Here is a 25,027-nt window from a genome sequence, read left to right on the forward strand (position 1 = left end):
TTGTGTACTGGTAAAGCAATCAATAAAACATTTTGGCTACACTCACACAACAGGCATAAGTGGCCCAAATCTGACTTACTGACCAAATCCGATGTTTCTTCTTAGGCGTTTCACTGCAGCCTATATCTGACATTAGTCTGAACAGATCACGCTCCTAAACTGACCCGTTACATAATGCATTCAATCTTGCTGTAAAACAGCCACGTTATTCAGCCATGGCCAATTCTTTGATTCACATCCTTGGTTTCTTTCAATTTTGCTTTTAAACTTTTAACTTTCCTTTGGCACTGCAGCACTGCAGGTTCTCTATGCCCATGTTCACCCATTTCTTTTGAGATCTCTTCAATCACAGAGTGGTTGTGACATCTGCCTTCTAATTTTGTTTGTACGGCAACATCACCCCACATATTTATGAAGTCCGTTGTCATTATGTTGCTACTGAAATCCTCATTCATTGTTATCCTCCATCTTTCCTTCCACGAGATTATCTTTCAGCATGAAATTATGATGAATGGTGAGCTGGATTGATGTAAAACTCACGTGAATTCAGATCTGCCTGTTCAGACAGAGGTCACATTGCCACTTATCAGATATGTATTGGGATTTCAGTACCACATATGAAAATGGCCCAAATTGGAATTGAAAATGTCAGATTCAGGGTGTTTGTTGCTGTTCACACAGCCATGAAAGTAACATATCTGTGTCACATTTGAAGAAAAATATCGGATTTGGGCCACTTTTGCCTGCTGTGTGATAGCCTTAGTTTATTCCCAAAGGCATTATGGACTAAATGAGAGACCTTTAATCACAAGCCTCCTCGTTTTACTCCTTTTTGCATCTTCAACCTGCAGAATGTTTATGAATCTTTAAGAATGTTAATGGACAGTAGGTGGGGGAGTCTTGTCAGCCATAATGGGCTTGGACAGGTTTGGATTTTGCAAATGCATGAAGTGGATTTGACAACTGAAACCTTGGATTTTATCGTGCAGTCACACACATACATTTATAATGCCATGTGTTTATCTCCATCCTGCACCTTTATGACAGTTTACAGTGACAGGCTTTGGAAGAAGAATATTCACTATATGCTACACTATAGCATGCAACCTGTGCTGGCTGTTGAAGTAATTCACCCTTTCTTTCCCTTCCCCATCTTACACACACTTGGAGGCACTTTTGTGCAAATATGAACAATTAGGCTGCCGTTAAAAATAGAAATAGGTTTTTGCTTCATAAAGCTATTTTTAAAATTGCAATGTCCTTAAATATAACATAATATAATATCCATTCCTTAGCCTTTTTACTGAGCTGCAGCTGGGTAGATAATATAATCCCCTCCCCCTACTCCCTACTCCTCTCTCTCTCTCTCTCTCTCTCTCTCTCTCTCTCTCTCTCTCTCTCTCTCTCTCTCGCTCTCTTTCAGAGTTGAGAGAGGGGTTCGGGCAGAGAGGAAGGATTTCATTTCTGTCCTGAACTGTTGCTTTCCATGGGACTTTAAGTCTGGACTCTGAGTGGAGTATGTTGGATTGCTATAAAGACACCTGCTGTGAACTCTTTAGGACTCCTTACCTCAGGAAGAAGAGGAGGAACTCTTCATAAAGCTCTTCATAAAGGAACCATTAATTACTCATTTGTAGTGGCAAAAACTGAAATGAAACTGCTTGGATGTACAGGTCAGCTCTGTTGACCAGACTACCTAGTGCAATGCTGGAAACTGTTTACTGATATGCAGGAGCAAGGGAAAGCAGAAAATCTCCAAAGACCTGTATTTAATATTTTTCTTATTTAAGACTGAGGTAAAATATTATTTCTGTTGGTCTGATTTAGATAATTAGTGAACATTTCTTCTAACATCTAGTTTACAATTTTACAATGTTCTTCAGTATTAACTTGTAAATTATTGGCATGTCTTAACAAACTGGTATTTGTCATAGGTATAAATAGTAAGCTTAGCTAAATAATTATCTACCTTATTACCTAATTTAAGTTAGTTAAATAATTATCCATTCAAATTTCAAGCTTGCATGATTAACACTTGCTATCAAATTGGAGCAGTCTTATCTCTAAGTATTTAAGTATTTAGAGCACCATGGTTAGCCCGTCTTTTCTACTCCACGTTGTCCTGGCTGCTTTACTTGGGTGTGCCTCACAGGCCCAGGATGAGGTTATCACAGAGATGGACATGCAGCTGTCCAATCGGACAGCAGATCCCACCATTACATCAGAGGGAGCGCTAATACTGAGCTCACCTGCAGGAGAAATAGTGGAGGAAACAGTCCCACCCACAGGTACCCGCTGCCAGGGTTATTATGATGTCATGGGTCAGTGGGACCCACCATTTAATTGCAATGCAGGTGTCTTCCTATACTGCTGTGGCACCTGCTTTTACCGGTTCTGCTGCCAGTTCCGTCAGCAACGTCTAGACCAGACCTCATGCTCCAACTATGATACACCACTTTGGGCCAACACAGGAAAACCTGGGGCCACTATCACTGAGGTGCAGTCAGAGCATGAGAGGGATCGCACGCAAATTATTGTCTATATAATCTGTGGTGTGGTGGCCATCATGGTCCTGGTAGGCATCTTCACCAAGCTGGGTTTGGAAAGGAGCCGAGGTGGACAAAATGAGGTCAACAACTCAAGGTGAGTTTAAAAGCTCCGTGAGTGAAAGTGCTTATTAACATATTTTATGACCATATTCTACAATGCATAACGTTCACCCCAGGTTTCACCACTGCCAGACTGTCACAGTGTCTCTGAAATGGAGGGAAAAAAACAAACAAAAAAACCCCTGATTTGTCATATACTTACTTGCAGTGTTTGATAATTATATACACATAATTATCCATATACATATAATTAATGGATATAATTATACTTACTTGCTGGGATTATAATGTTTGTTTTATTAAGTTTAATGTAATAAATGACAGTCATAAATTAACTAATGTCAGAATAAATGTATAAACTACATTTCAGAATAATACACTGAAACTTCTATCAGTAAAAATATTGGAGGCATTCTGTAGTATTATTTCCCCTCTTATAAGCTCTAATAGCTCAATCTGTCCTGCACATGAACTCACCATAAAATGTTATGGCTGATGAAGGTTTTGAAAGATGGCACCCACCTTTTAGTAAATTGAAGCAGAAAAGTTCATATACTATAAATGATTCAGATTTTTGTACTGTGCCGGTATTTGCAAGAAAAAGAAGATAAAATTTGTAGGGGGAATTTTGTAGATATCGAGTGCTTACAATTAGTACTAGATTATAAGATCTTTCCTCTGAATTGTTTACTTAATTGTCTTACACACTCTTGGCCACTGCAGTTCCTACTAAGTATCTCTCATCCATTCTCTGATAAAATCAAAACATTTTTGTCCTCATTTTGAATATTCAAGAACACTCTCTGAATATCAAATGACCTGTCGGGAATCATAAAGCAAAAAGCAATTCACAAGTGTGCCAAGCTCTTCCCTCGCCTTCCCAATGCTCACATCTCAGACTGAGGCTGCGCTAATTATGTAAAAGCCCTTTAAAAGTAGGTGACATTTTGTGGTGAGTAAAAAGTACCACATTTTAGGAAAATTTCTTTAAGTTAATATCTCTCTAAAACAGAGCATTACTGATATTCTGATCACTGCTCCTGAGATTAACTCTTCTCCTTTTGCTCTTTTCCCACTCTTTGTGCATGTTTTGTCACAAATCCTCACTCTGCCTCTTAGTGCTTTTACACAACAAGCCAGCATTGTATACATGGATTTTTTGTTTGTTACCTACTTAAGTATTTTGTTACATTTTTGTTATATGTTTAATACATTCAACAAACCAGAATACCTGTGGTAACTCCACATCAACTACCTACCATGTAAATATCACCTTCTTTCTGTGATGTTATGGCAGTTTGAGGGGCTTTTAGCATCAGTTGATGTGGTATAGAATAATATAAACCTTTAGCTACTAATGTGGATGGTTCCCAGTTATTGAGTCATAATTCAGTCTACATCATGTACTACAGTAGAGACATTTAAGACTAGCAAGTGCATGGTTCATATAACAGAATAAAGGAAGTACTAGAGCCAGGGACATTACTGTGTAATGTATAATAAGAAACAGAATGGAGGTAATTGGCAAATCAAAGGCAGTCTTGCTTTTTATGATGTATATGCAGGTATATGAGATATCACTTTACATAATATAGGATTTTCTGTTTAAAAAAGAAGAAGAAGAAATTAAATAATTAAACAAACAAATAAATAAATAAATACAACCCTTCTGAATGGTGTGTGACATCACTTCATACATTCTGCTTATAGTACAACTTCATATTATGAGAGTCCCTGTACATGTAAACCATGGGGAAATGTTTGTTGAGAAAATTAGAAAATGTCCTCTGTTTTCTTCTTGTATTCCCAGTGTTCGTATGTCACCTAGAGTCCCTTCTAATAACTTGTTGTTCAGAACTGCCCACATACATTTAACGTGTATGGATAGACGTGGCTGGCTGAGAGCTACAATGTGTATGTGTGACTGAGGTTTCAGGTGTTTGGAGGTGTTTCTGTCTCTCTGATTTGGAAAGTCTATCATCTCCTGCTTGGATAAGTCATGGTGGGTGAGCGTTGACATTTTCATCCTTCTGGCCCCCTGCCTACCCATGCTTCTTTCCCATCCTCTCCAGGCGCCCTGAGTAGTCTGGTGGTAATGAGAGGGTCCACGCTCACTGACAAAACCTTGCACGTCAGCACAATGCTATTTTAGATTTTTTATGCCGTTAAACTCCTCATGGCTTCACACCTGACCTGTCTCTGCAGTGTAGCCTAAGGGAGTCCGGAAGCAGACACAGTAAAGTCTACTCTAATGATCATGATTAATGGACACATTAACCTCTGTCTAGTGCATATTAACTCTACCGATTCAAAGGACGTACACACAGTCTTGGAATTATTCTGTTATACAGTACATAAATATTCACACATACACACACACACACACACATTTTGTGTTCAAACATTTGAAGAAAATTACTTTTATGACACAAAGGTTAAAAAAACAAACAACAGTAAGCAAATGTTGGTTGCATAAGTATACACACCCCTGGGCCAATACTGTATAGAACCACCTTTGATTGCAATTACAACTGCAAGTCTTTGGGGATGTGTTTCAGCTTTGCATATCTGAATCCTGATACTTTTGTCCATTATTCTTGGCAAAATTGCCTCAGCTCAGTCAGATTGAGACCATTAGTGAACAGCAAATTTTCAAGTCTTGCCACAGACTGAGGTCTGGGTTTGACTGGGCCATTCTAACATATTCCAATTCTTGGTTTGAAACCACTCCAGTTTTGGCATTATGTATTGTCCTGTTGCAAGGTGAACCTCTGCCCCAGTCTCAAGTCTCTTGCAGACCGAAACAGGTTTCTTCTAGAGTTGCCCTGTATTTGGTTCCATCCATCTTGCCCTCAACCCTGACCAGTTTCCCATTCCCTGCTAATGAAAATTATCCCCACAGTAAAGCATGGTGGTGGGGGCATCATGTTGTGGAGATACTTCATGGTGTTCATGGTGTTCTCAAGGTGATGAGCAGTGTTGGCTTTCCAGTGATGAGCATCATCAGCGTTCACTTTGTGCATTTTGTCTCATCATGTATACTGTGTCTCAAACATGCTTTGAACAAACTGCAAATGAGATTTCATATGACCTTTTTTCAGTGTCTGAGCTGTTGTGTTCTATGTACAGCTTTTACTCCCTGAGTTGTGGATCTATCCAGGTCCATCACACTTACCATTTTTCCTTTTGGTTGCTTCTCTGCCCTCCGTACCCAGTCTCCGGCTTTAGTGTGGACAGCCTGTGGAGTCGTGGTTGTGCTGTATTCTTTCCAGTGTTTAATAATGGATTTAATATTGCGCTGCAGAATGTTCAAAGTCTGATGGATACTTTTCCAGAACTGTGTCTCGGACTTGTTTTGATAGCTCCTATGTCATTTCTGTGTGGATTTTGTGGATTTCGCAGTGATGGGGGTGAATACTGATTGAACATGATACTAATTGGTACTAATTATACAGTACAGCAGTAGCGAGCAGGAGCTGCAATTACAATCCTAATTTAGCTTCTTATGGAATCACAAATTTTACATTTTTTAATTTGTAAATATGTAATGTCAATTAAGTCTATTTAATTTCCAGGTTGTGACACTACAAACTGTGGAATAGGGGGCGGTACTGTATATGAGGGTGACTGGTCTAGATTATTCACATTATGAGTATGTATATTAGTCTGGGAGAGTGCAAAGGAGGGTGACATTTTTGATAGTGCTGTTACAAGGAGGTGTAATGGATGGTGGTAAAGGATATTTCAGCTACACTCATGCTCTGCTGGACAGATTAGAGAGAGAGAGAGAGAGAGAGGTATTGGGGGATTTGAGAGTTTAATAGATAAATAGAGAGTCAAAGCAAACCACACAAACTATGCTAACACTGAAATCGTCTAAGCAAATATATCGAAGGTTGATTTATACAACACATTTTTTTAAAAAACAGAGTAAGTATATTCCTTACTTTGATACATGATTCATTTGATTAATTTTTAAATTCAACTAAAATTGCTCAACAAGATGAGAAGCTAAATTAGGATTGTAATTGCCGCTCCTGCTCGCTACTGCTGTACTGTATAATTAGTACCAATTAGTATCATGTTCAAATGTGTATCAATCAGAACATTTACAAGCAAGAAACCTTAATTAAGCTGCTATTGTTTCTAGTGAAATATGTAATCATGCATTTAACTGTAAAATGTGTGTACAAATTCCTCTGGATGTTGCATGCACATTCCCCAAGGCTCAGGGGGGAAAGAAACATTGAAAAAAATATCATAATGATTTTATTTACAGCCAATAATTTGTAATTAATACTTTAAGTAGTGTTGATTTGCATCAACTATGAAGGCTGACAGTAATGTTTTCTGCAAAGAAGATTCCACAGAAGCTGTAATTCACATGAGCAACTAAAAACTGTTAGAAATTGTGAATTAGACAGAGGATTTTCTCATAGTTAAAGGTGATAACCAGAGAATGGCAAATAAATAGAAACCCATAGAAAGAAATGCTATGCGCAATTTATAATCATTTAGACATCTCTAATTTATATAGCCAAGCATCTCACTCACTAAAGCTTTCCTCCAGAGATACAGAAATTACTGATCTGAGCATTTTAAGAATAAGAGTGGAGCAGAAACTTCAAATGATCCAATTAAACCTTGAAAACAAAAGAAATTATTATACATAGAATTTTTTTGACTGACCCACTAAAAAATTTTCAACTTCTCCTAGTTTGACAAACAGTAAATAAAGTAAAGCAAGTAAAAACCCTACACACTCTTCAGTGGTGGAAGTTAAGCCTCAAAATTTATTTGTATTTCCATAAATCAGCATTATGGAGAAAACATTTTCCTTTGACCACTGCTATTTTAAGTATGCCACACACTGAACCCAGTAGTGATCCCAGTCTTTAAACTCTGTAAGTAACCTTGCATTCCCACTGCCTAGGGTAACATTAGTCTCAGCTTCCCAATGATATCTGCGACAGATAATGTGTGTCATTATGTCTCAGCTTTCCTGTTTATAACAGAAGGATTTGCTGAAATTGCTGACAGCTCACAAGATTAACACACTGGTTGACCTGAGCATACCATCTCACCATGCTTTTCTCTTTTCTGCCCTCTCGGTCATTTCTGAAATTTGCTTCATCATTTAAGTGAGATGATTGCTGTGCATCATCGTCCTCTCCTGCCTCTCTGATGTGTTGTTGTCCTTATTTTTTGCCTCAGTGGTCTACTGCCATTGGCAGTTTCTGGCGTAGGGGAGCACACTTTTGTTCTGCAATCACATTAGATCTCATCATGGTCTTATATCAGCCAGAAGGCTGTACATGTACATGTCTGGGCACTCACTTGGAATGCACGTGTATGTAACAGTGCCAGAGGAAATAGTATCCATTATTATTACATAATGTAGGTCTACGTTTTACACCCAGGATTGCTTTTGTCTTACTCAGAGAAAGGTCTTAGATATGTGCCATTGTTGTTGTATTTCTATGTTTGATAGAGCATACACAGTGCTTTCCAAAATTATTGGAATGACAAAGCCAGTTCTATTGTTTTTGCTATATGCTGAAGACATTTGGGTTTGAGATCAAAAGATAAACATGAGATGATAGATCAGAATTTCTTCTTCTTAGAACAAGGCACAATTTGTTTGAACCCACCCATTTTTCAAGTGATCAAAATATTGGAACATGTGACTGACTGGTGTTTCTTGAAGGGAGAAACCCCCAAAATAAACAACAACTGAAATACGTTGCAGTGAAAGCCTGGAAAAGCATCAAAAAGAAGAATGCAACAGTTTGGTGATGTCAGTGGGTCACAGGCTTGATGCAGTTATTGTAAGCAAGCGATATACAACTAAATATTAAGTGTTAGTATTTGTTCCTATACTTTTGCACGCCTAAAAAAATTGGGGGGTCCGCCACCAAAGGTGCCATGTTCTAAGTTGTTTTGACTCATCTAGATGTAAATATCAGGAAAGGATAGTTGAAATTATGATCTACTGTCTCATATTCATACTCAAACCCAAATATCTTCAGTGGACAGCAAAAACAAAAGAATTGTCCTTGATGATCCAATATGTTTGGAGGGGACTGTATATTGTTTATATGTTCCTCTTGATTTTTTATAACTTTTTAATGGCTTACAGATTTAAAGGTTTACAGATTAAACCCACATATAGAAAAAGTTGTTCACACATTTATTGGAAGTATATTCTGCTCCTAACAAGCTAGCCCTTTAAGAAAATATATGCAGATAAGTTATTAGTTACGATGAATGTTTTAGAAAATCTGGAGGACTGTAGTTTTTAAACTAAGGAAAAGTTGTAGCTTGCACTGGATACTGTTTTTTAATTCACACACACACACACACACACACACACACTCACTCTCTCTCTCTCTCTCTCTCTCTCTCTCTCTCTCTCTCTCACTCTCACTCTCATACAGTATGACTGATAGATTTCACATATCTCAGGAATCTCAGATTATGCCTTATGCCTGTCAGATCGTCCGTCATGCCTTCCAGCCTGTTTTACCATTAACTTCTATTAACATTTAGAAAGTGTGGTTTACCATGGAGCATTCAGGCCTGGGGGTCTAAAATGAACACACACTGACTTCTTGCATGCTCATAAAGACATCCCACTTTATTCATGCAAACCAAAAGTATTTATACACTGATAACAGCAGTGCGTGGATGGTTTCTACTGGTCCAGGTGTCAGACAGATTGAAACAAAACACACAGCACATAGTCATAATACAAAATAAGTCCTGTGTCATGTTGACACAGAAATACATGTGTATTTCAAGTATACAGCTATAATCAAGGATAGCAGTTGATCAGCTTATTTAAAGAGGTAATTAAATGAATACAAGGTAATTAAATGATTACATTCATCATAGGTATTTGATAGCAGTTCATAATATAAGAGAGTTCATGATATAGAGAATTTCCTTTCAATGACCAATGTCAAATAACACAGATCTGCTAGAACCCTTATATGGTTATATGGTTGTACCACTGGGGTAATCCTTAAGTTGCTAATATATGGTACCATAGAAGTTTCCCTATCACAAAAGTTATTTTGGACACTAAGAACCTGTAAATATCCAACAAACCATTAAAGAACCATTCAAGAATGCATTTTTTAAAAGAGTATACTAATGTTTCCATCTTTGCTGTGCAGGACTCTGCAGGAGCTGCTGAAACAGCCAGGTGGGGATGCGAGCCCTGTAGATGGAACCATTAGCAGTAGCACCACCATTGGAGCCAATGGCATTTCGGCTCGGATGTTGCGCAGCCGCAGCGGTAAGACACTGAGGCCTTTCTGTCCCCAAATTCAATGTGTGCATGCCAACATGGTCACAAAAGACCCAAAAGTCTAAAAGCATATTTTTGACTTCTTGTGCACAAATGGATGTATACTTTAGTGCATCTCTACGTGTGACCTTTTCATCAGTAATCCTGACTGAACATAGATGCAGATGTATGTGGTGTGGGCTATAAATCATGTGGGTATTCAGGATTAGGTGTAGGGCTTTAAGCAGTGAAGATGGGAAGGAAAAAGTCAAGTGTAGAAATTAAGGTCTTGGTTTTTCTGCTAGTTGGTGATGCTACTTCTGTTAATATCACATTAGGACCTCACTGGAGACATATAGCACTAAATCAAATGCAGGCCACCAGTGGCCTCTGTTTAACTGTGCACCCACCCCAGTGCAGGCATCATTTAAATGATGCAACGGCTTTTTGCACCACCCTTGGTTAATCTTCCACAAATTCCCAATGCTTTTACTGAATGTTGTATTAAATCATTGGTGTTCTTTAATAAACCATTAATAACATCTGTGCTATGGTTTGTAATTAGTACTGTAACAGAGGTATAGTAAGTTTTATGAGGTAAACTTCAATTGGATGGCTTGCTAAGGTCCATTAGTTCAATTGTAAAGAAGATAAAAATATATAAATTAAGGGCAAGAAGGAAGAACTGAGAGAAATATGTTCTGATACAGTGACTGTATTAAAAGAGTTCACATTATGATGCTGATTGGTCCCTAATTCTATGCTGAAGAAGCATGTGCTCTTTACATTTTACCCATATGAATGTCCTGTATATATGGGGAGTGTTCTATAGAGGTTTGATTTCAGCCTTTGCACTCCTCCTATTCCCTCTTTCATGCCTCAAATTTTCACACCTTACCCTTTTTTATTCCCATTTCATTATTGTCTACCTTCCTCCTACTAACCTAAATAAACCCTCCTTTCTTACTCATCTGCATATAAAGTCAAGTTCAACAGAGCTACTGAAAGTGTCACTTTGTGGAATTGCAAACGGGAAGACTTCAGACCAACAGCTGATGTGGGATTTATTCTGTGCACTGTGCTTAAGATGCACATTATTCTCCCCTCATTATGACAAGGATTTAAGCTTGGCTCTCCAGTGCTCAGAGGTTTAATGTGTGTCTGACTGTACACACCTCCTGCATATCCTCTAGTTTTCTCCAGTAATGGCATTAAGATCAAGAAGCAGTACTGCTGTTGTCACATGGATTTTAGAAAGCTTACTCAGGGAATTTGACATGTAACAGGAGGGTTCAAGAAGCTTGACATCTCTCCATGAAGGCTTTGATCTGCGAGGGTTAAAGAAGAGAGATTATGGAAATAGCAGGCTGTTACACTGCCTCATATGCTCTGGACATGTGGAGAGGCCCTGCATGTTAAATAATGTCTAGTTGTTTATAAAGAGACATGACCTGGTAAGGTGGCCCCAATGGCAATGCTGTTTTTTCACTGGAAAGAAGAGCTGACATCATCTTTAGTGATGATTTAGCCTTAAAGTTCCTGTTCCTGCTCACAATAATAGGCCAAACTAAATTACAAGCCTGTAAAATCACAAAAAAATACAATGATAATGTCATTATTGCTATAAAATTCTATCCGCTTTCAATTGTGACTGTGTTCTGGCCATAAACTGACACTACATGCATTTTGTGGCAGTGTAGGTTAGGATCTATTTGCAACAAAGGATAAAATATGTGAGGATTAAAAAAAATCTGCTCAGTAACTGAAATTATACGTAATTTTTTGTTTCTTGAAATGAGAAATAATAATCAGAAGTAGCTGCAAAATCTGCCACTATCATATTATTTAAGAAGTTACACTGTTTCAGGAGCCCCTTTCTGCTCTGCCCCCATTTCATCTTCCCTGTTAGGTAAACTTTCTTTCATCCCCAAATGTTCTACTTTAGCCATGTTCTTCTTTTCTGTGCTCCTGCCTCACCATCCCCCCGCCTGCCTCTACCAAACTCCCCACAGAAAATAAGCAAGTATCTCAAAGCTTAGTTACAGTACATCTCTTTCTCCCCTATCACTTCCCTCAGCAAGAAAAAAAACCTAAACACCACATACCAGGATTCGAGTGGAATCATGTAAATGGAAACATCATTCCAGATTTGGTCTCCCCTTCATGTTATGTTTTGTGCGTAACCTACGAAACATTAACCAGAACAAAACTGGTAAAAGATTAAATAAAATAACTAGTGTCACTAGTTACACTATATGGCCAAAAGTTTGTGGACATGTGACCATCACACCCATATGTACTTTTTGAACATCCCATTCCAGAGTTAACACTCTTTTATTGTTATAATAACCTCCACTCTTTTGGGAAGGCTTTCCACTAGATTTTGGAGTGTGGCTATGGGGATTTGCTCATTCAGCCAAAAGAGCATTAGTGAGGTCAGGCACTAATTTTGGGTGAAGAGGCCTGACACGCAGTTGGCATTCCAATTCAACCCAAAGATGTTCAGTGGGGTTGAGGTCAATGCTCTGTACAGGCCACTCGACTACTTCCATTCCAACCTTGGCAAACCATGTCTTTATAAACCTCGTTTTGTGCACAGGGGCATTGTCATGCTGGAATATGTTTGGGCCCCTTAGTGCCAGTGAAGAAAAATTGTGATGCTACAGCATACAAAGACATCCTGTACAAATGTGTCACGCTCCTCTCCTCTCCACTAATAGCTGGTGTGTGGTGGGCTTTCTGGTGCACAATGGCTGCCATCGCATCATCCAGGTGGATGCTACGCACAGGTGGTGGTTAAGGAGTAAGGAGTAAAGAGATCCCCCCCCTTGATCATGACTTCTACATGATCAAATCGATACAAAAACATTTTAGATTCCCAAACATTAGTTTTCTAGCACAAATTGAAATGTTACAGAAAAATGTTTGTATGTCTGTAAAGAAAGCAGCGTATTATGTAAGAGACCACTTTTCAGACAAAAAACACAATGAAGGCTGCTGGGTTTTGCTGCAGAAATAAGAGACAAGTGCGACAGTCAAAGTCTCCATAAGAATTGTGACTGTTTCTGCAAGATACTCAAAAAAACTTACAGCTCATTTCCTTATAAAACTGCACCAATTGCCCCGGAGACTACTATTTTTTTTTTTTTTTTTGTCACACCAAATATTGACTTTGTTTCATTTACTACAGTTTACTACTCTTTACTGTATTTTTTTTTTAAATGTAGAAACATATAATTTCATTGTTTTGAAGGCATCTTTGCTCTACAGCATTTCTTTGTATGTGCCTAAAACGTTTGCACAGTACTGTATATGCACATGTGCCCATCTGCAGCTCACCTCAGTCACATATCTGTCTTTCCTGCACTGAAAGCTGGATAGTGTACCATTACGACCATGTCAAATGGGTCTGAGAGCTTCAGGGCTGTGATCATGCACAATAGTTGGTTCTAGTGTAAGATGGTGGCATTATGCTGAGGACGGTGAGTAGCAGTGTGCGCACTCACACTCTCTCTCACACACACACACAGACACACACACACACACGTCTCTCAGTTCCAAATCTCTACTGCACACATACATACAATGTCCCACTCAGTTTACATTCAAATCCTAAAAAATACTGGATGGATATTTGCCTTATGAGCTTATAAGCAGTTAATCCTGTATGTTCTTGCCTGCGGTGACTGTGTGGTTTTACCCCTGACTCAGTAGCTACATGTTTTTTAGAATCACAGTGTGTTACTTAAAAAAAACAACAACAACAGTATTTTGTATTCTGGAGATTCAGAAGTAAATTTTGTATGGGAGACATGAGACAAAAAGACCATATTAACCCACCAGGACTTATGAAAAGGGTTTTGAATCACTAAACTTTCTATGATTTCAATAGAAATATTAAAATCATAGAATGTATGATAAGTAGTAATACTTATGGAGGACAATTTTATTTTTTTGTGTAGCACAATCATAAATTTACTTAGATGCATTCTGATGGAAGTTACTAGGGTTGAAAAAAGCTCGGCTCCTGAGATATGCTTTGGTCTGACAGCCCCCTCATTAGCCCATACTTTTACCCTGCATCATTATCCAACACTGGAGGGGGCTGGCACATAGAGGCAATGGCAAAAGTGGATGGCAGTGGTAGTGCTACAGCTATTGAGCTCAAGCATGGATTTCTACTACCACTCTGTCCAGAGGGTGTTTTGCAGTTTATGAAACGAGAGAACTAAAAATACACAAATAGAATAATAAAATCATAGAAACATTAAACTTGTCATGTGTGCAGCTAATGAGAAATTAACATAGGCCTAGAACGGCTGTAGCTCTAGTTGTTTTTTAGTCTTAAAATAATGTTAATGCTAAAAGCATAAAATTCAGATATCTAAATGCACACTTGTGCCCCAATTTTGCTGTGCTGTTTTCATAATTCAGTAATGAGTATATAATACAGTCATGCACTGAAGAATGTGCTTGTGGTTTTAGTAAACCTTCCTTTAGAAGACTAAATAAGCTCTTCTTTGCCATTAACAGGAAGCAGTAGCATAATTCTCTGAATATATGATGCCATTTAACCCTGCATGCACATTGATCATAGCTCAACACACTGTGCTATGTTTAATGAGACATGACTAATGATCAATGGAAAACATGAAGGAAAAAGAGTCAACATTCACTAATTGAATCAGTGGCCTGTCCACATTACCAGACAAGTGTGGAAGTAGGCCATTCAGACTGGGGCAGGGCTCTCAGTGTGGCCTGTGCCACATTTGTGTGTCAATATATGACATGGCAGGCAAGCAGAACAAAACAGCACTATTGTGCCTCAAACCAGCAAAGGCACCAAATTTAAATCTGTCCCCGGTGTTTATGCTGTTTTTAGAGTATCACCTTGTAAAAAGTAGCACAAAATTATAATCTACTCTATTTGATTAGTTTGCTGAGCATATCATACACACAGACAAACAAATAGCAGTGGAAGTCTCAGTACACATTTGTTTATTCAGAAGATTTAGATGGTTCAGCGTTCTCCTAAGTTATGTTTCTTATGGTCTGTAAGGCTGTTGTGTCCTCATTCAGAGATGCTGCTGAACTACAAACCTCCCCAACAGAGCACTTTATCACAACCCAGATCTGTGCATACATTCAAACCCATAAAAGGAGAAAAAGGGGCATAATCTAAACTAAAAAATAAATTACAGAGGGATGAAAATAAATTATGCTCTGTCAAGCTGGTCTATCACCGCACTTAATTATGGAGTTTTATAACCCCATAATCGAAGACAAGTATAAAAATTCATTTTAATGTCCTGGTCATCATAAACCTACTTGTATTAGATATGACTTCTATATGAATCACTTTGTAGGTATGAAAGTGCTGTCTGTGTCCCATCTTTTGCCAAGTACAATTTGTCCACTTTTCCCATTAGACAAAAGGGGCCACCATAGAACCACCTCTGACTAAATATTATTGGGGTGATGGACCATTCTTAGCAGAGCTATAACACTGACATGGTAGTATGGCAGGTGTATCTAATTAAATGGCAAAATACTGTAGAAGGTAGGTCTACTTAATAAACTAGAGTGAAGTCAACCTATACTGTCTAGTAGAGCTGGACACAAAATATTGTGATATATTGCTACACATTTTTTGTAAGTATACTTGGTATAAATAATAAAACAATGTGGGTAAAGATTGTCCTGCATTAATCAGAGCAAAACTTGCTTTAAAAAAAAAAAAATCACATAATGCCTTGATTGAAAATTATGCCTTTTGAATTTAGACAGAATGTGTATATTTAAAAAATGGTTCATAATAAAGCTCATTGGTGTATTGCAGGCTTCTGCAGTATTAGTATTGGAAAACTTGCAATAGCAATTACCGAACTATTGTCCAAATATGGCAGTATTTTTAAATGGTAAATGGCGCACTTATATAGCGCTTTTATCCAAAGCGCTTTACACTATGTCTCATTCACCCATTCACACACACACTCACACACCAATGGTAGCAGAGCTGTCTTGCAAGGCGCTAACTTTTATAGGCGCTAATTTTTATACCTCAGACCATCTGAATACATCTCAAGGACACCTGTGGTGGTCAAACCTTTAATCGGAATGAACTTGTTTATAATGGGTAAATGGGGTATGCTTTGGTGCCTGCTAGGGGCCTGAGAACTCTGCGAACCCGTGACTCTATGTGTTTTTGGCTTTTTGCAAGCTTCTCATGCAAGCTTCTCATGCAAGCTTCTCATGCAAGCTTCTCATGCAAGCTTCTCAGGCTCAAATTTTGTGTGGTCATTGAAATGACAAGCCACGCTGTGGTGATTTGAGGGAGCCACATGTTCAGTCTATATGGCTGTGATGGTTTCTAGCTTCCGAAACTTACTCTCTTGTTTCTAGGGTTTCTATGCAACCCTAGCACACAGAGTACGTTACACAAGGTTGATTTCCAGCACCACAGACTGTGCCACACAGGGTGCCATCCATAAACCAGAAATCAACCCCATGTTCTGGCCTAGGTATCCCACTGGCAGGCTTGAAGTCTTTATCAACTCCATCATAGAGGGATTGATAGCTGCAGATTAGGGTGATTGTTGACAATGCAGTCAAATTAGCAGCCACAGAGTTCAGAAAGGACTCTAAAAAGTAAGAAAATTACACTTAACGTAGCTGTGAAAGATGATATGAGTCTATTGCATGGATGACAGGGTACCTGTAACTCTGAGCACAGTCACAAACTGTTCCGCAGATACTGAAGTTCCACAGTGTACGTGAGGTCTGACATACATACTGTGCAAAAGTCTTAGACACATTTCTTTAAATGCTGTAAAGCAAAGATGTAATCCAAAATAATTAAATTAAACGATTCTACATAAAAATATATACTACAAAGATGAGTATACAGCACTAAACAAAGTCAATATTAGGTGCAACAACCCTCTTATAATGCATCAATAATCTCAGGTACACAGTTTTATAAGGAAATTTGCTGGAGTTTTTTCTAAGCAGAATCTTAGAGAATCTTGGAGAACCTGCCACAGTTCTTCTTCAAGACTTTGTCTCACTTGCATGTGTTTTTGCAGCTAATCCCTGAGCCAGCATTATTATTTTTTCTGTCTGAAAAGTGTATTATTTGTATTATTAAAAAAGTATTATGTAATATATTAAGTGTATATAAGTGTATTATTAAAAAGTATTATGTAATATATTACTTTCTTTACTGACTTACAGACACTTTTCTGTAGCACAACATTTTCTGTAAGATTCTGTAACTGTAACATTTTCATTGGAAATCTAAAATGTTTTTTAATTTTTACCCAATAATGAAGAAGTCATAAAAAAATACAGTTCACACTGTACGAATTTGGCCACGATTTGGTCATCTCAGACAAATTTTGAGAATACTAAAAGATTCCTATAATCCTAGGCCAAAATCTGTAGTATTTGATTGCTAGTTTGACATGTTCCCCGACAGCAAATTAACTGCAGTTGTGATCAAATTTTTCCTCCGATTAAATTTCGTCAGTGTCAGCAGATTTGAGGCACAGTCCTGTAGTGTGGCTTCTCCTACTCCGTACGAGTCTTCTTACGTGCGTCCGTTATTCGCGTCTTGACTGTCGTACAGTCTGACATTAATGACAACTAAGATGCTACAGTGTGACATGGCTTATAGCCGGGATCATGTTCGTACAGTCTGACAAGCAACAGTTGCAAAGGACTATTAAAAATCAAATACTATATATTATGGTCATTTCATGACTTTGTTGGAAGGTCTGCACACGCACACAAGAAGGTGTCCAGGTGGTTCTCACTGCCCCTGGCATTTACTTCACCCCATTAGGAGGGTTGAAATAAAACAGCTTTGATCATTTTATCAGTCTTACTGCAAAAAAACAAACTGCAGTGAAACATAAGTTGAAGATGGGTTTGCTAGAGCACAAAAATATCTACTATAGGAAAAGTTTGCAACATTAATTGAACAAATAATGAATTTCACAAACCACAGATTAATTAGTTATATAACCTCTTTTTAAAGTTGCTTACTTGTTCTTGCTTTCTCCTATTCCAGAGCAGTATCACCTCAGCAACACAGCATTCAGTCCAACAGTTGGAGTCTCTCATCCCCAAAGCAACAACAGTCTGTCTGGCCTCACACACAGCAAGTACTCTTCACTGAAGGCTGTTGGTAAGAGATTGAATAAAGATGGTCTGTCAGTCATGGGAATACTAGAAACCCTCCTATCTCTACTGAGCTATTTACATTTTAATCAAATTCCTTTTGATGGTTATCATGCAGTTCAATTATCTTTTATTCATTTGATTTAACATTCAGAGGCAATACAGAATTATATAAACCCTTTCATAGATTTTTATTTTTTTTTTTTAACTTCATGCAGCATTTGTGTCAGGGGTGTCACCAAAACTTGGGGCTATTCAGCAACTGGTTACAGGAACCAATTTATAAAAACAGACTTAGAACACATCTCATGACACCTGACGCAGAGATGCATTCATTATATCCCGCTCAATATTTGCATATATGATAATGCTGATAACTGTCATCAAATGAGCTGTACATCCTGAAACCAAAAAGAACCAGAGAGCAACACTCACTGAACACTTTATTAGGAACACTATATTAATAAGGGTAGGACCTCCCTTTGCTCTTAAAACAGCCTCAATTCTTCATGGCATGGATTCCACACATATATTACTATACAAATCTATGTCATACCCTGTAAACACTTTAGATTTTTCAATTGACACTAATAAGGAAAGCATGTGAGTAGTACATGTTGCCTCCTGTATGTAAGACAGTAGAAATAAGTTGCTCTAAGATTAGTGTATTATTTGTTTTCTAGAAACTGCAAACTTAATTTTAAGGTAACTCAGAATTTGTAATGTGGATTTAGGGAAAGCCATTACAACTACCAGTTTTCATTTGACTGATTCCTAAATTTAAAACCTAAGGGCCAGCTTTAATTAGTTGTTCAGCTGACACAAAATTGTGATAAACCTTTGATAATGGTGATAATGTTTGAAATGTTACTGTAATACAACAGTACTGAATGTCTAAATTAGGATACTAAGGGGTCAATAATAAACAAGCAATGTCTAGCACAAATTGCAGGCGGTGAAAATGGAGACTGTTTTACCAATAAGAAAGCATTTTATTTATTCATTTTTACAGTAGCTTCAGACATCACAGCACAATGCCATTACAGGAAGTTCTAAGTGTCAGTACAACCATTCACTGTTCACTCTAACATCAGTCAATCTATTGCCATAAAGAGAACATAAAGAGTAGAGACAGAGTGCAGCTTCCAGGTCAACTCTTCAGAGAGAGAGGTAACTCATGTCTAAGGAATGACCTTAATGCGCTGATGCACTAATCTGAAATGACACCACTGCTCCATGCGTTTATGTATGTTCACTACACTCAGGAATAATACATTTTTTATTTGTAGCTCGGGAGGGTCAAGCCCATATTACACCTAAACGTAGGAGCTCAGTTGGATATTTATGAGGATAATTATTTTATTTCAAACTTCAAGGAACATTTGCTCAATTATTAGTGTGGCCACTTTACCGAGCTTCATAAATAACCTCGCAGAAACATCAATTAGATTTGGATCACCGTCAGATCACATAGAACTCGATCAGGCGACTGAAAGCTTGGAGTCAACACTCCGCTACACGCTAGATAGAGTGGCTCCACTCAAAAGGAAAATAATTAGAGAAAAAAAAAAAAAATTAGCACCCTGGTATAACGATCAAACGCGAACCTTAAAACAGACAACTCGACAATTAGAACGTAAATGGCGTCAAACCAAACTGGTGATATTTCAAACAGCATGGAAGGAGAGCCTACTGAAATATAGGAAATCTCTTGGCGATGCTAGAAAAATCTATTTCTCCGCCTTAATAGGAGACAACAAAAACAATTCTAGATTCCTTTTCAACACAGTAGCAAAATTAACTAGGAATAAAACCACTACAGAGAGAAACACTCAATCATTACATAGCAGTGAAGATTTCATGAAATTTTTCATCGATAAGGTTGAAAATATTAGACGTGAAATACGGGCCATTAAATTAAAACCGGACAGTACTGTAACAAACCCATTACATGACAATGTAGCAATATCAGATCAATGTTTAGAGTATTTTGCTTCACTTAGAGAGACCGAACTAGCTACATTAATCTCTTCAGCCAATTCATCAACTTGCATACTAGATCCCGTACCTACATGTTTGTTTAAACAGATTTGTCCAGGAGTAATTGAACCACTTCTAAATATAATCAATTCTTCCCTAAGCACTGGCTATGTACCTAAATCACTTAAATTAGCAGTTATTAAACCCTTGATTAAAAAACCTGATCTTGACCCGTCTCAATTGTCCAGCTATAGACCAATATCAAATCTCCCCTTCATCTCTAAGATTTTAGAAAAGGTTGTAGCAAAGCAGTTATGCTCGTACTTAGATAGGAATAACATTCATGAAATGTATCAGTCAGGGTTTAGACCTCATCATAGCACAGAGACAGCATTAGTTAAAGTAGTAAATGACCTTCTACTGACCTACGATCAGGGTTGTGTCTCTCTGCTTGTGTTACTCGACCTTAGTGCAGCTTTTGATACTATAGATCACACTATTCTCCTTGATAGATTAGAAAATGTTGTTGGTATTAAGGGAACAGTCCTCTCCTGGCTCAGGTCTTATCTGACCGATCGTTATCAGTTCGTAGATGTAAATGGTGAATTCTCCATGCGTACTGAGGTTACTTTTGGAGTTCCACAGGGTTCTGTTTTAGGCCCACTGCTCTTTACTTTATATATGCTACCCCTAGGTCAAATTATTCGTAAACATGGAATTAGCTTCCACTGTTATGCTGATGATACACAGTTGTATGTTTCAGCGAAGCCAGAGGACAGACAGAAGCTTAGTAAAGCTGAGGATTGTGTAAAGGACATTAGACATTGGATGTTAACTAACTTCCTTCTACTTAATTCTGATAAAACAGAAATACTTTTATTAGGCCCACGTGTAGCTAGAAGTAATCTTTCTGATCACATGGTTACTCTGGATGGTCTTTCTGTTTCATCATGTGCAGCAGTTAAAGACCTTGGAGTGATTATTGACTCCAGCCTATCATTTGATGCTCATGTAGATAATATTACTAGGATAGCCTTCTTTCATCTCAGAAATATTTCTAAAATAAGAAACATATTGTCACTACATGATGCAGAAATACTAGTTCATGCATTCGTCACCTCTAGATTAGATTACTGTAATGCCTTACTGTCTGGATGTTCCAGTAGGAATATAAATAAGCTCCAGTTAGTCCAGAATGCAGCTGCTAGAGTCCTAACTAGAACTAGAAGGTACGACCATATCACACCGATATTATCAATACTGCATTGGCTCCCAGTAAAATCTCGCATTAACTATAAAATACTTTTATTAACCTATAAAGCACTAAATGGTCTCGCGCCACAATATCTAAGCGACCTTTTGGTTTTATATAATCCGCCACGCCTACTTAGATCAAAAGATGCAGGCTATTTGACGGTACCTCGAATAGTGAAGGCTACAGCAGGGGGAAGAGCTTTCTCTTATAGAGCCCCACAGTTATGGAACAGTCTTCCTATTAGTGTTCGGGACTCAGACACAGTCTCAGTGTTTAAGTCTAGGCTTAAAACGTATTTGTTTACTCAAGCCTACCCTGACTAGATTCTGTTCTACTACTTCGCAGTCATAATAATCTTTTTTCTCCCTCCCTCCTTTCGCCGAGCCCCACATGAATTTATGGAGATACTAGAGATCCAGATCCTTTCTGCCTCTGGATGGAGCTCAAATCTTCTCTAATTCCAGACTGCTGGGACTACGGCTGCTCCTAAGGCCATACAGACTTCATATAAATCCATAATGAACTTTTTCACACTATCTGTTGTTACCCAGATGAGGATGGGTTCCCTTCTGAGTCGGGTTCCTCTCAAGGTTTCTTCCTCTTAAAACATCTTAGGGAGTTTTTCCTTGCCACCGTCGCCACTCAGTGGCTTGCTCAGTTGGGATAAATTTGCACCTTTAATATCTGTATACCATGTTGATATTTCTGTAAAGCTGCTTTGAGACAATGTCTATTGTAAAAAGCGCTATACAAATAAAATAAAATTGAAAATTGAAAAACTTCACTTCAAACACCTCTCCCCCTCTCTCCCTCTCTCTCTTAGCAGACACGGCCAGCAGAGGTTACTATAAGAGCTATCCACTCATGGATTTCTCTCAATACCAAACTCTTCCTGCACCATTTCAACCTATCCCAGGGCACCAAAAAGAGAAGTCCTATTCCCATCAAGACAAGCCCTACATGCACCAAGCTCTGCCTTCTCGTGACATCCACTCTGCTCTTTCCATTTCCATCCCCACCAGCCAACTTGAGAGGAGCTGCATTCGAAAAACCAGCGCTCATCCCTTACACCTAAGCTCAAGCTTCACAGTGTGCGACTCTGCATCCCGACATGTCCATCGGCAGACCTCACACCCTGGACACCCTAGTCGTAGGCAGACCTACGCCAGCAGAAGGCAATACAGCATAGAGATGCTTCCTGAGCTTTTCTCACAGCCCATGTCCTATGAAGGACCTTCATCCTACCCTCACAAACACAAGAGCTTTCAAACCAACAGCAAAACAGAAGTCACTGTCTAAGAGTCCTCAGCGGTTTCATTTTATTCATGGACACACCAATGATAAGACTTTCTTACCACAGATGCTTAGCTTTCCATCTGGTTTCTCCAGCCTCAATAGTTCAGTCTCTGTCCTCTGGTCCTTATGTCTCTGCTACAGCACACTGTCCCAAAAACACAGAGCTGGGAGGTAAGTGTGCAGCCTGGAACACTGGAATGGTCCCGAGGACTACAGTAGCTCTGCAGGGATAATGCCATCATCTCATCAGCTCTAGAGCTACCTCTGAGCTACATACAACAGTATGAGTTGATCATCATTTTGGGGATTCATTATTGAGAAAAGCTACACATAGTGATTCAATTTATTTCATCAGCTGACCTCAGGCAGAAGGCAACACTCAACTTGAGTAGGTCTTGATCAGGAGTCTTTGAAAGACATACAGTGCATCCGGAAAGTATTCAGAGTGCTTCACTTTTTCCACATTTTGTTATGTTACAGCCTTATTCAAAAATGGATTAAATTAATTATTTTCCTCAAAATTCTACAAACAATACCCCATAATGGTAACACAAAAGAAGTTTGTTTGAAATCTTTGCAAATTTCTTTAAAACAAAAACAAAAAAAAAGCACACATACATAAGTATTCACAGCCTTTGCTCAATACTTTGTTAAAGCACCTTTGGCACCAATTACAGCCTCAAGTCTTTTTGAGTATGATGCTACAAGCTTGGCACACCTATTTTTGGGCAGTTTCTCCCATTCTTTGTTGCAGGACCTCTCAAGCTCTATCAGGTTGGATGGGGAGCGTCGGTGCACAACTATTTTCAGATCTCTCCAGAGATGTTCTATCGGGTTCAAGTCTGGGCTCTGGCTGGGCCACTCAAGGACATTCACAGAGTTGTCCTGTAGCCACTCCTTTGTTATCTTGGCTGTGTGCTTAGGGTCATTGTCCTGTTGGAAGATAAACCTTCACCCCAGTCTGGGGTCCAGAGTGCTCTGGAGCAGGTTTTCATCAAGGATGTCTCTGTACATTGCTGCATTCATCTTTCCCTCGATCCTGACTAGTCTCCCAGTTCCTGCCGCTGAAAAACATCCCCACAGCATGATGCTTCCACCACCATGCTTCGCTGTAGGGATGGTATTGGCCAGGTGATGACTGGTGCCTGGTTTCCACCAGACATGACGCTTGTCATTCAGGCCAAAGAGTTCAATCTTTGTCTTGGTCTTGGTCTGAGAGTCCTTCAGGTGCCTTTTGGCAAACTCCAGGCGGGCTGTCAAATGCCTTTTACTGAGGAGTGGCTTTCGTCTGGCCACTCTACCATACAGGCCTGATATGTAGAGTGCTGCAGAGATGGTTGTTCTTCTGGAAGGTTCTCCTCTCTCCACAGAGACATGCTAGAGCTCTGTCAGAGTGACCATCAGGTTTTTGGTCACCTCCCTGACTAAGGCCCTTCTCCCCCGATCGCTCAGTTTGGCCAGCTCTAGGAAGAGTCCTGGAAGAGTCCATTTATGGATGATGAAGTCCACTGTGCTCATTGGGACCTTCAATGCTGCAGAAATGTTTCTGTACCCTTCCCCAGATCTGTGCCTCGATACAATACCGTCTCGGAGGTCTCCAGACAATTCCTTGGACTTCATGGCTTGGTTTGTACTCTGATATGCATTGTTAACTGTGGGACCTTATATAGGCGTGTGCCTTTCCAAATCATGTCCAATCAACTGAATTTACCACAGATGGACTCCAATCAAGTTGTAGAAACATCTCAAGGATGATCAGTGGAAACAGGATGCACCTGAGCTCAATTTTGAGTGTCATGGCAAAGGCTGTGAATACTTATGTATATGTGCTTTTTTTGTTTTATATTTTTAATAAATTTGCAAAGATTTCAAACAAACTTCTTTCACATTGTCATTATGGGGTATTTTTTGTAGAATTTTGAGGAAAATAATGAATTTAATCCATTTTGGAATAAGGCTGTAACATAACAAAATGTGGAAAAAGTGAAGCGCTGTGAATACTTTCCGGATGCACTGTATGTAAGAGGCCTGGGACGTGAAACCAGGGATCACTAGAGGGACACTTTTTCTGAGGGGCTTATTATGAGAGATCTCCTTGTTTTATTGGGTCATGTGGTCATTAAAAGACAGTGCTGAGACAGTCTGCAGGTTATAGTATTACAGATCACACACATGACATTATGTACATACCATAAATGGGGGAAAAAAAGTCAGTAACTTCTTCATTCCTGTTCTCCTAGTCTTATCTCAGCTCCCCCTTATGGTAATCTGAAGCAATTGTGACCCCACTGTGATGCTGAATCACATTTTCCTGAACTGTTCTTACACATCCAGCTCTCAGCAAGGGAAGACATCTCAAGTTACAATTCCCATTTGTTCAGCATATGATCCAGAGCAATAATCTGGAACTGTGAA

At 38.8% G+C, this 25,027-nt stretch overlaps 1 protein-coding gene across 1 annotated transcript; it reads left to right on the forward strand.

The window, feature by feature from the left end:
• Positions 1-1,830: 1,830 nt before the first annotated feature.
• Positions 1,831-22,615, forward strand: shisa8b (shisa family member 8b). The gene is made up of 4 exons (XM_053640750.1): positions 1,831-2,643; positions 9,788-9,909; positions 17,972-18,088; positions 22,140-22,615. The coding sequence occupies exons 1-4, from the start codon at positions 2,090-2,092 to the stop codon at positions 22,613-22,615; spliced, it is 1,269 nt and encodes a 422-aa protein (XP_053496725.1). The 5' UTR covers positions 1,831-2,089.
• Positions 22,616-25,027: the final 2,412 nt, after the last annotated feature.

The sequence above is a fragment of the Ictalurus furcatus genome, chromosome 13, assembly GCF_023375685.1.
Source record: "Ictalurus furcatus strain D&B chromosome 13, Billie_1.0, whole genome shotgun sequence".
NCBI lineage: Eukaryota > Metazoa > Chordata > Actinopteri > Siluriformes > Ictaluridae > Ictalurus > Ictalurus furcatus.

What these genes read in the sequence shown, in the direction of transcription:
- shisa8b (XM_053640750.1), top strand. Translation starts at nt 2,090, where the DNA reads ATGGTTAGCCCGTCTTTTCTACTCCACGTTGTCCTGGCTGCTTTACTT. An exon ending in AATGAGGTCAACAACTCAAG is followed by an intron (nt 2,644 to 9,787) that starts GTGAGTTTAAAA and finishes TTTGCTGTGCAG; the next exon opens with GACTCTGCAGGAGCTGCTGA. An exon ending in CTCTTCACTGAAGGCTGTTG is followed by an intron (nt 18,089 to 22,139) that starts GTAAGAGATTGA and finishes TCTCTCTCTTAG; the next exon opens with CAGACACGGCCAGCAGAGGT.